General features: G+C 43.8%; 1 protein-coding gene across 1 annotated transcript in view; it reads right to left on the bottom strand.

Moving 5' to 3' along the window:
- Positions 1–1,355: 1,355 nt before the first annotated feature.
- The window catches only part of LOC132395869 (cytochrome P450 2J2-like), a 50,413-nt gene continuing 39,378 nt past the window's right edge, over positions 1,356–12,390 (bottom strand). Inside the window, exons 5-9 of the mRNA XM_059972990.1 lie at positions 12,014–12,187; positions 11,123–11,264; positions 10,539–10,726; positions 2,918–3,059; positions 1,356–2,499 (exon numbers count right to left, since the gene is read on the bottom strand). Coding sequence (XP_059828973.1) covers positions 2,318–2,499; positions 2,918–3,059; positions 10,539–10,726; positions 11,123–11,264; positions 12,014–12,187 — 828 coding nt within the window. The 3' untranslated portion in view covers positions 1,356–2,317. The remainder of the gene's footprint in view (positions 2,500–2,917; positions 3,060–10,538; positions 10,727–11,122; positions 11,265–12,013; positions 12,188–12,390) is intronic.

Raw genomic sequence — 12,390 nt, 5'->3', positions numbered from 1 at the left:
GCATTGCTTAGAGAGGAAATCTCATGGTTTGGTAGGTCCAAAGCATGATTGAATAATGTGCCCACTGGTGAAATTGGTGATGGGACAAGCCAAGTCATTGGGAATGGAGCCACCTTCATCCCACCTATGACTTTAAGGGATAGGAGCAGAATTAGGCCATTCAGGTCATCAAGTCTTCTGAACCATTTGAACATGGCTGATTTATTGTCTCTCTCAACCCCATTCCCCTTTTTTCCCCCTGTAACCATTAACCTGCCAACTAATCAAGAACCTATCAACCTTTGCTTTAAATACATCCAATGACTTGTTGTATACAGTTGTCTGTGGCAATGAAATCTGACTTGAGAAATTTCTCCTCGTGTCTTTTCTAAGGCGACGTTCTTGTATTCTGAGCCCGTGCCCTCTGGTTCTAGACTCCATCACCATTGGAAAGATCCTCTCAATATCCATTCTATGTAGGCCTTTCAATATTCGATAGGATCCTCTCATTTTTCTGTGACACTGAATTCCACAGATTCACCACCCTCCGGCTAAAAAATTCTCCTCATCTCTGTTGCAATGGAATGTCCTTCTGTTCTGAGGCCTTGTCCTCTGGTCCTAGGTTTTTCCACTGTTGAATTTCCTGCATGTCCAACCTATCTGCTCCTTTCAATATCTGGTAGGTTTAAAATGAGATTCCCTTCTCATTCTTGTAAAAACTCCAGTACATAGAGGCCCAGAATCATGAAATGCTCCTCATATGTTAACCCTTTCAACCCTGACATCATTCTCCTGAACCTTCTCTAGGCTCTTTCTATTGCCAACACATCCTTTCTTAAATAAGGGGTCCAGAACTGCTCACAATACTCCCAGTGTGGATACACCAGTACACTAATGCTTTTATATTCAAGTCCTCTTGAAGTGAATGCTAACATTGCATTAGCTTACCTTACTACCAACTCATCCTGCAAGCTAACATTTTGGAAATCCTGATCCACAGCAACTAGAATGAATTCCTACCCAATGGATGCTCAGAACACTCAACCAACACAAATCCTGCTTCACTATTAGCAAAAAGAAGAACCATCTTCAGTGATTTTTCCCCAAATCTTGGCAGATGGTTCCTGCTGAACCAGAGTTTGGATGCCAGAAGCTGTGGGGTCTTGCTCTGGAGCATCACCCAAAATATAACCATGAAAGTACGTTTGGAAGACTGTGCATCAGTAAGGATTTCACTCTTAAAAAATAATTACTACCTTGTTCACTTTCTAGTTCAAGAGTATCACTCCCTGTTTCTTCTGCATAAATTATATCTTGTGATGATAATGAGTGTGTCCATTCTGAAGTAAAGACATAGAAATCAGACATCAGGGAGATTATACTGTATCATTCTATAATGCAAAGAATAATTAACTACTTTATCTCTTTTCTGAAGGATCGTAGCTGCCAATAATTACTCTTTTGAGTGATGAGATCCCCCTCCCAACTAATGAAAACATGGTTTCAGCTACCAAAAAAGATTAAACAAGTAGAACACATTTATTTTGAGGAGTAGTTGTAATAGAGATTATGGATCAATAAAGGATTTCCAAACATAAGCATAATTCTTCACAAACGAGATGAGTTGCAGATGAGTAAGTTGCCTGTCAATGAAAGACTGGTCTGCGAAGAGATCCCTCTCAGATCGGGGATGAGGAATGGTCACTACACTTTCATGTTTGTAACTTCACTCCTTTACTGCTTTCTAATGTTTTTATTGGGGGTTTTTGCCCATCATCTAGTGATGCCCACATCTACATTTGTTAATTTCAGAACTACATCCATCAGGATGGACTGTTGGAGCCTCAGTTTAACACAGACAATAACAGGGAACCACGGTAGTGAAGTGGTTAGCACGATGTTATTACAGCTCAGGATGTTCTGGAGTTTGGACCTCATTTCCGGCCCCTTTCTGTAAGGAATTGCTGTATGGCCTCCCCTATGGAAAGTGTGGGTTTCTCCGGATCCAAAGACATACCCTGTTGGGTAGGATAATGGGTTATTGTAAATGTGATTAGGTTAGGGCTAATTGGGTTTGTCAGTGGTTGCTGGGGATCGAAAAGCTGGAAAGGCCTACTCCATGCTGTATGAATAAAGAAGTATTGTTTCTTCTGATTAGGTCATAGTCCCAATTAATTCAATGATAGGTTTCCTAACCTTGGACTGGATTGTTTCTCAAGAGGACTGGTAAATTAGTACGAGTTAATGATTAACAATAAAGATCTTTAATAAAAAAATCAGCATTTTGAATCTGAGTTTAGCAAAAAGCCTCCTGACCCCAGATGGTGAATATCCATCCCTATCTGGTTTTAACACAGAGTCGATATGGCAGTGGGCAGAGGGTAATTCCGAATCGAGCTTCCTTGTAGCTTGGTCTTGGCTCATTTTCCGGGAGAAACAACGTGAATCTTTGGAGCATGGACGTGAAGAAGATGAAGAGCTCTGTCTTTGCCAGTTGCTCCCCCAAACACGCACGATGACCTGTAGGGTGAAGGATAGGACAGGCTAGTATCACAGAAAAAGACTGAGAATCACCGCAGGGTCACGCTGAACAGAAACGACTACCTATTATAGTCTTGAAGTCCGAATATAATTCTGCCTTATCCAAACCCATCTCATCTCTTAGAGAAGTAGTACACTTCCAGACTTTATCATAGTTAAACAAGTGTTCATTCTATTCATTGTAGTTAGCTAATGCATGAAGTTCTCTTTCAGCACTGGGGTGGCGGGAAAGACTTTTGGGAGTTAACTTAAATTTAGAAGTTAATGAAGAGAATGCTACAAATGCAGGAATCAGCCAGCAGCCTCCCTCTCCAGAGCACGGGAGATTGAAGCTTGGATATCCACAATCACAGCTGCAAACGTTGCTACATTTGATGATCCACAAACCCTACATTACCTGCCGAGAATGGGATGAAAGCTTCTGGCCTCACAAACTTCCCATCGGAATCGAGGAAGTGTCCTGGATTAAACTGATGTGGAGTCAACCAAGTATCTTCATCAAACAAGGCAGAGGAAATGTTTGGAATAATCATTGTTCCCTAAATATTAATCGAAGAGATACATTAGGGAAACATTAGTAACAGACCCACAGAGCAATGAAGAGAATTATTTTCTGGTCTTTGGACTGAGATCTATGCCTTGTAGCCCAGTGATTGTAAGTCATCACAGACAGAAGATATTCAATCTAATTCCACAATATGCTTCACCTTCACTACTACTATGTTGGCAATGTTTTGAGAGGTTTGTTGGCTCAAAGTGAATAGAGCAGTCTTCACTCAGAATGTCATAAAGCACAGCAAAGGACCCTTTGGTCCAACTGGCCTGTACTAACCGAGGTTCTCATCTGAACTAGTCCCATTCATCCACATTTGGCCCAAATCCCTCTGAACCTTTTCCTATCCATGTACCTCTCCAAGTGCTGGTCAAGTATACATCACAGTGACCTGCATTACAGCTTAATTTCTCCAGTTATGAGGATAATTTCCAAGCAAATGCACTGATTTCATCATCACCTGCCCAGTGACTTCTTTAGGACCATGCCTATGAGAACAATAGTCTGTCTAGAGCCAGATCCCACTGTTGCAGACAATGAGCCTGGACCAAGAGGCCAGCAAGGTCAACTTGGACAGAGGAGGTATGAAGGTCCAAGAGGATTTCCTGGTTCACCTGGTCCAATTGATGTCCAGGGGGACATCTGATGTGGAATAACAAGGCAGGGAAATAAGTGATGACATGCCTGAGGATGTGGTGATGAAATGGGATTGTTCTGGATTGGGGTGTAATGGAGATTGAAGGTGAGCAGGTGGGGGTTCAAAGTAGGCATCTGGCAGAGCAGACCTCTTTACAGGAGATGGGGAGGGTGTAATTTGCAATGCTGGGTGGCAGAGGAAGGAAATTGGGATGGACTCCAAAGAGGAATGATTAAACATAGAACTTAGAACATAGAAAGCCTACAGCACAATACAGGCCCTTCGGCCCACAAAGCTGTGTCGAACATGTCCTTACCGAAAACATGACCAAGGGTTACACATAGCACTCTATTTTTCTGAGCACCATATATCTGTCCAGGAGTCTCTTAAAAGACCCTATCGTTTCAGCCTCCACCACCGCTGCCCTGGGTAAAAGCTTCTGACTATCCACATGATCAATTCCTCTCATCATCTTATACACCTCTGTCAGGTTGCATCTCATCATCTATCGGTCATAGGAAAAAAGGTCGAGTTTATTCAACCTATTCCCATAAGGCATGCTCCCCAATCCAGGCAACATCCATGTAAACCCCCTTTCTATGGTTTCCACATCCTTCCTGTAGTGAGGTGAACAGAACTGAGCACAGTACTCCAAGTGGGGTCTGACCAGGGTCCTACATAGTTGCAACATTACCTCTGGGCATTCTAAACTCTGTCCCATGATTGATGAAGGTCAATGCACCATGTGCCTTCTTAACCACAAAGTCAACCTGAGCAGCAGCTTTGAATGTCCTATGGACTCGGACCCCAAGATCCCGCTGATCCTCCACGCTGCCAAGAGTCCTACCATTAATACTATTGTAAGGGGATTTCTTCTTTTCCTTTGTTACTGCGTATGTTAATCAAAATGGCTTCTTTGTTTTGTTAAAAGTAGGAATGCTTCTTCGTCATAAGTGATTTTCTCGCAGTTTTGTTTGGGTTAAAATTACCGATAACGAGAATTATATTCATTTGTTAACCAATTGGGATTAATGTTATTCTCTCTCTTCTGTAAGCTATTGTTGGCGGGCTTTTGGGGAGTCGGCGCAAGGGGTTGAGAGAGAGAGGACGCGATGCTGTAAGCTGGGCGACAGAACGGACCCCGAGCGGGGGTCCGAGGCCAGGAGGTTCGGCGAGGAGAGGAGATGAAGACAGACGTGTTCGGTTGATCATTTTGGGTGGTCCTGAGCTGAGAGTCGAGGAGGTCTGAGGGGATCGAATGGTGGCAAGAAGAATTCGATATTTGAGCTCCCAACGGCTGTGCACGAAGTGGTTGGACTTTGATAAGTTTTGGTGCCTTTTCTTTATTTCATATATACTTTTATACTTTTCATATATACTTTATATTCCTTCATATGTACTGTATCATTATTAATCACTTAGTTCTAGTAATCTCTATAAAGTGTAATCATTTAATCGCATATGCTGTACTGTCTTTTACTTGGCGGGATTCGGACATCACACAGCATCCACACAAGCTGATTATCCAGTCTGGCGGGGCTGAAGGCTGCTCCCCCTAGACGGAAGCGAGTTGAGCGAGCTTGAGGCTAGCCAGGGGCTACATTATATTCTGTCATCACATTTCACCTGCCAAAATGAACTACCTCATACTTATCCGGTTTGAACTCCATCTGCCACTTCTCTGCCCATTTTTGCATCCTATCAATGTTCCACTGTAATCTCTGACAGCCCTCCACACTATCCACAACACCTCCAGCCTTTGCCTCATCACATTTACTAACCCATCCCTCCACTTCTACATCCAGGTCATTTATAAAAATCACCAAGAGTAAGGGTCCCAGAACAGATCCCTGAGGCACACCACTGGCGACCGACCTCCATGCAGAATATCACCCGTCTACAACCACTCTTTGCCTTCTGTGGGCAAACAGGTTCTGGATCCACAAAACAATTTCTCCTTGGATACCATGTCTCCTTACTTTCTCAATAAGCCTTGCATAGGGTACCTTGTCAAAAGCCTTGATGAAATCCATTTACAGTCGGCCCTCCTTATCCGCGGGGGATTGGTTCCGGGCCCCCCCCCCCCGTGGTTACCAAAATTCGCGGATGCTAAATTCCCTTATTTAACATGTATCAGTTCTGTGGTCTTTAGGACCCAGCGGAACCCTGGACTTTATTTAACATGTTTCCGTGCAGTGGACATTTGGACCTAGCGGCGCAGCTCTGAATCTGCAGTGTTTCTGTTCATGAAAATAATTATAATCGCGATTGAAAATAAGGTGGAAGTAATTAAGCAATCAGAAAGAAGTGAAATGCCTTCGGTCATTGGTAAAGCGTTAGGCTTCAGTCGGTCAACAAAAGGGACAATTTTAATGGATCATGTGAAAGGCTCTACCCCGATGAAAGTTACAATTAATACTAAGCAACGCAGTGGTTAAATTATTGAAATATGTATGTTTCTTAAGTGGTTTATATGCATAGAAAGGTACAATATGTACTATATACTAAGAAAAACGTCTGACTGACGCTAATTAATACCGGATGTACCTGTTCCGACTTCAAATCCGACTTACAGAAAAACTCAGGAATGGAACTCATTCATAACCTGGGGACTGCCTGTACTTTTAAGTCATTTCTAGGTTACTTATAATACCTAATACAATGTAAATGCTATGTAAATAGTTATTAGACTGTATTGTTTCGGGAATAATGACAAGAAAAAAATAGCCTGTACGTGCTCAAGCAACCGGTGCTGCAGAGAGAACTTTCGAGTTTTCCCAATCCACAGTTGGTTGAATCTGCGCATACGAAATCCACGGATAAGGAGGACTGACTGTACACTACATCTACTACTCCACCATCATCAATGCGTTTAGTCACATCCTCGATAAATTCAGTCAGGTTCATCAGACATGACCTGCTTCACAAAGCCATGCTGACAATTCCTAATCATATTATGCCTCTCCAAATGTTCATAAATTCTGCTTCTCAGGATCTTCTCCATTAACTTAGCAACCACTGAAGTAAGACTCACTGGTCTATAATTTCCTGGGCTATCTCTACTCTCTTTCTTAAATAAGGGAACAACATCCGCAACCCTCCAATCCTCCGGAATGTATTCCGTCCCCATCAATAATGCAAGGAGCATTGCCAGAGGCTCAGCAATCTTCTCCCTCACCTCCCACAGTAGCCTGGGATACATCTCATCCGGTCCCAGTGACTTATCCAACTTGATGCTTTCCAAAAACTCCAGCTTTTGAAGTAATAGCTCCTGCACATCTTCTTTCTTAATATCTACACGCACAAGCTTTTCAGTCCGCTGTAAGTCATCCATACAATCACCAAGATCCTTTTCCGTAGTGAATACTGGAACAAAGTACATATTAAGGACCTCTTCTTTCTCCTCCAGTTCCATACACACTTTTCCATTGTCACACTTGATTGGTCCTGATCTCTCACATCTTATCCTCATGCTCTTAACATACTTGTAGAATGCCTTGGGGTTTTCCTCAGTCCTGTCTGCCAAGACCTTCTCATGGCCCCTTCTGGCTCTCCTAACTTCATTCTTAAGCTTCTTCCTGCTAGCCTTATAATCTTCCAGCTCTCCATCATTACCTAGATTTTTGAACCTTTTGTAAGCTCTTCTTTTCTTCTTGACTACATTTACAACAGCCTTTGTACACCATGGTTCCTGTACCCTACCATCCTTTCCCTGTCACATTGGAACATGCCTATGCAGAACTCCAGAGAAAGATCCCCTGAACATTTGCCACATTCCTTCCATACTTTTCCCTGACAACAACTGTTTCCAATTTATGCTTCCTGATAGCCTCATATGTCCCCTTACTATCAGCTTTCCTAACTTGTCTGTTCCTATCCCTCTGCAATGCTATGATAAAGAAGATAGAGTTGTGATCACTATCTCCAGAATGCTCTCCCACTGAGAGATCTGACACCTGACCAGGTTCATTTCCCAATACCAGATCAAGTAGAGCCTCTCCTCTTGTAGGCTTATCTACATATTGCGTCAAGAAACATTCCTGAACACACTTAAACTCCACCCCATCTAAACCCCTCGCTCTAGGGAGATGCCAATCTATATTTTGGAAATTAAAATCCCCCACCATGACAACCCTGTTATGATTGCACCTTTCCAGAATCTCTGTCTCCCTATCTCCTCCTCGATGTCCCTGTTAACATCGGATGGTCTATAAAAACACCAAGTAGAGTTATTGATCCCTTTCACCCACAGAGATTCGTAGACAATCCTTCCATGGCTTTCTCCTTTTCTGTAGCTGTGACACTATCTCTGATCAGCAGTGCCACGCCCCCACCTCTTTCGCGTCCCATTCTGAAACATCTGAAGCCTGGCACTCGAAGTAACCATTCCTGCCCCTGAGCCATCCAAGTCTCTGTAATGGCCACCACATCATATCTCCAAGTACTGATCCACGCTCTAAGCTCATCGCTTTATTCATCATACTCCTTTCATTAAAATAGACACATCTCAATCCATCGGTCTGAGCACGTCCCTTCTCTATCACCTGCCTATCCTCCCTCATACACTGTCTCCAAGCTTTCTCTATTTGTGAGCCAACAACCTCTTCCTCCTTCTCTTCAGTTAGGCTCACACCCCCCAGCAATCCTAGTTTAATCCTATGGCCTTAGAAAACCTCCCTGCCAGTATATTGGTCCCACTGGGATCCAAGAGCAACCCGTCCTTTTTGTACAGGTCACTCCTGCCCCAAAAGAGCTCCCAATGATCCAGAAATCTGAATCCCTGTCCCCTGCTCCAATCCCTCAGCCACGCATTTATCTTCCACCTCACTCTATTCCTACACTCACTGTCCGAGGCACAGGCAGTAATCCGAGATTACTACCTTTGTGGTCCTGCTTCTCTACTTCCTTCCTAACTCCCTGTAGTCTGCTTTCAGGACCTCCTCCCTTTTCCTGCTTATGTCATGGGTACCAATATGTACCATGACCTCTGGCTGTTCTCCTTCCCACTTCAGGATATCTTGGACCCTGGCACCTGGGAGGCAAACTACCATCCGTGCTTCTTTCCTGTGTCCACAGAATCGCCTGTCTGACCCCCTAACTATAGAGTCCCCTATCACTGCTGCCATCCTCTTCCTTTCCCTACCCTTCTGAGCCATCAGGCCAGACTCCATACCAGATGCACAGCCACTGTTGCTTCCCCCAGGTAGACCGTCTCCCCCAACAGTACTCAAGCAGGAGTACTTATTATCAAGGGGTACAGCCACGTGGGTGCTCTCTAGCCTCTGACTCCTGCCCTTCCCTCTCCTGACTGTTACCCACTTATCTGTCTCCTGAGGCCCCGGTGTGACCACCTGCCTATAGCTCCTCTCTATCACCTCCTCACTCTCCCTGACCAGACGAAGGTCATCGGGCTGCATCTCCAGTTCCCTAACACGTCCCTAAGGAGCTGCAGCTCGACGCACCTGGTGCAGATGTGACTGTCAAGGAGGCTGGGAGTCTCCCGGACCTCCCACATCTAACACTAAGCACAAAACACAGGCCTCACACACATACTTCCTGTCTGTATTCTACACAGGCAACCTACCTCACCTCAAAGCGTTATCGCCTAAGCCCCGTTGAGCCAAAGCCTTCCTACTCTGTCTCCCTCTACTCTGTCACCCACTCCTCTGACCCCGCTCTATAAGGCTGTCTCCTTTTAAACTCTTCTCGCTGTTCTCACTGCCTGGAGGAGTAGTGGGATTCCTAACTAGACAGGCTAAGAGAAGTGAGATCAGAACACCAGCTGGGGAAGGGGAAAGTTGTACATGATCCAGAGGGAGTAAATGGGATTTCCAGTGAGCAAGTGGGAGATCCAGAATGAAATATGGAATAAAAATGTTTACTGACAAACATAAGGATGCAGGAAAATAGGAGTGGGAGTAGGCTACTCACTCTCTCAAGCCTTCTCTGCCATTCAGTTTGATTGTGACAGATCGACCCCAGGTCTTATCTCACCTCCTGCACAAATTCCTTGATTATCTCAATTATTTCCAATATTTACCTATCCCCAACTGAAAGTGAAGACTGTCCAACACTGTCCAATAAGCCTCCAGAAGCTCATTTATGGGGATTAAATTCCATCCTCCATTCTCTTCCCACCTTAGCAACTCATCAGCCTGACACTGTGGCCTGTGACGCTGCTGTAGGGTGAGAGGAAGGAGGGTTAAACGGGATCTGCAGGGGACATTTATCACCGTATCTGGAATAAGCTGCCAGAGACAGGAACTGTAATTACATTTGAGAGACCTTTTGCCAGTTAGTTGAATGGATAGGATTAGAGGGGTAAGCCATTTGTATTGCCTCATTATTTACTTTTGCACTTATATATTTTGTTAGTTATAGTATTGTTTTTGTCTTCCACTGCCACAGAACGACAAACTTCACAGTAAATGTCAGTGATTAAAGACCTTAAACTGAAGTACCTCCCCCATACCACTGACTCGTCCTGTCACTACGTACGGGCGCTGTTTCTGCTTACTGGGAAAGTGTCTTTGAGGGCTGATGTTCTCGTGGGTTTGATGTGTAGCAGAGTGGATATCATTCCTCTTAGTGGGTTGTGTGCCTTGTGAAATAGTTCACATTTTACTGCATAGTTCTCTGTGAACCACACAGATACTTTTCAGGTACTTCACGATAACCTCACAATTGTTTGTAGAAACTCCTTTGGGTATTATTTCCCACTTTGCACATGAACAACATCTGAAGCCCAATTTTTAGGTAACTGCTTTCAGATCATTCAGAGAATTGAAGGTCAGAAAGGGAACGATTAAGATTAGCTCCAGATTGTACCTTTGGGATGGTGTAACCCATGACTGTGGTATCTCTGTACGTTTCATGTGCCACTGAGATCGGAACAATATTCCCTAAGCGTAGTGTTTCATGGATAACAGCGTTAGTGAATGGCATCTCCTCCCGGTCTTCCAACCTTGGCCTTCGACCCTTCCCAATCACTCTGTCAATCTCCTCGTGAACCTGAGCTGCAGGAACAAAACAAGAACAGTTTTCAAGCTTTCACTGAAAGGAGGAACTCGTGTTTTACTCATATCTTTCATCCACTCAAAAGTCCCAATGTGTCCTATTACTGAGGGAAACTTTGGCAATGTCGTCACTGTTGTATGTTAGGATGTACAGCAACCAATCCATATGTAGAAAAGTCATAGAAATGCCAGGTGAGTAGCACTTAAACAATGGGTTTTCATTAACTTAGAGATTCAAATGCTGTTGTTAATATTTGGATCTTTAGCCTGAAAATTAATAGTTTTACTAATAACATTCTTCACCCTCTCTGGTACTGTTGCACCCTTTCTCCACACCTTCCATTCACACCAATGCATGGCTGGTAATGGGCCTGGCAGAGACGTTGTTCTACTTACACTGCACATCTGGATGTAACACCATGAAGAGCAAGCCCCAGCTTAGGGTGGTGGACGTGGTCTCTGTACCTGCAGCAAAGAGGCTTAGTAATGTCCCAATCATCTTGTTCTCCAGGAAGCTTGTGTTCGGTGTGTTCCTCACCTAAGATGCAGTTAGGGAAAGTAGTGTTAATGGATAGAACTGAAGGATTATTTTGCAGGAATAGTGCTGAAGTCAGTCAACCTGCTTTAAAGAGTTTCACATTGTGGTGACATATCAATGAGCGTGCAGTTCTGGTCAGGAATCTCTAGGAAAGGAAGGCAAGGAGAGATTGGATAGGCTTCCCAGATAACAGGATGCTGAGGGGTGATATTATAGAGTTTTATCAGGGCATTGATAAGGCGGATAGTCACAATGCTCCCCCCAGAGTTAGGAGCATAAAACTAGGGGACATTGGTTTAAGATGAGAGGGGAAAATTTGCAAGAGATTTTCTACACAAAGGATAGTGAGAATATAGAACGATCTGCCAGAGGAAGTGGTAGAGGTGGGTGGAATTACAGCATTATTTGGAAGTACAAGGAAGGAAAGGAATAAGGGATTGGGATTAGCAGAGTTGGGCATCTCGATCAGAATGGGTGAGTTGAGCAGAGAGGCAGCCTCTGTACTGTAGGACTCTGAAAGGTGAGTATGTCCTGGGGAGCTCACAAGGATGATTTCTTGTGGGTTTTCAGCCACAAAGTTTAGACAAGTGAGAACCTGAGGAAAGCTGATGTGGTCTTGCTACCTAAACAAGTACTGAGTGTGGGATGCTGCAGTGACGTTTCCTGCTAAGGACCAGCAATGGGAGAAAGGTGGGAAATACAAGGACACAAAACACTGCCTCTCGGATGCTTCAGTAATTACCACCTACCTTCTCCTGTTGTGTTAAGAAAGCATCAATAAAGTCCCTGGTATAATTTGGATCCCATGATTCCTTGTGACTTGTGATTATTTCTTGCAAAAATTGAGCCATTTTGTCCTGATTTTGAAATATTTTATTTTGCGGTCCTGGGAGGTAATACAGGAAGGGGAACGTATTCACCAACTGCAACAGAGACAGAGTTAGAAATTAAATACATCATCTTCAGCTCTCTGACGTTCCTTAAAATAATGAACAGAAATTTCAATTTTGACAGAAATACAGAATCAAGGCAGGATAAGATGAGCTGGATTGGGGAAGCCAGATACAATAATCTATCTGACTATTTGAAAAACTGACAGCTTAGCCTCTAGCAGATTCTCACAGCC

Source organism: Hypanus sabinus, chromosome 6 (assembly GCF_030144855.1).
Source record: "Hypanus sabinus isolate sHypSab1 chromosome 6, sHypSab1.hap1, whole genome shotgun sequence".
In the NCBI taxonomy this organism is placed as follows: domain Eukaryota; kingdom Metazoa; phylum Chordata; class Chondrichthyes; order Myliobatiformes; family Dasyatidae; genus Hypanus; species Hypanus sabinus.
The sequence above is the reverse complement of the archived record's forward strand: the minus strand, read 5'-3'. Positions and strand labels throughout refer to the sequence as shown.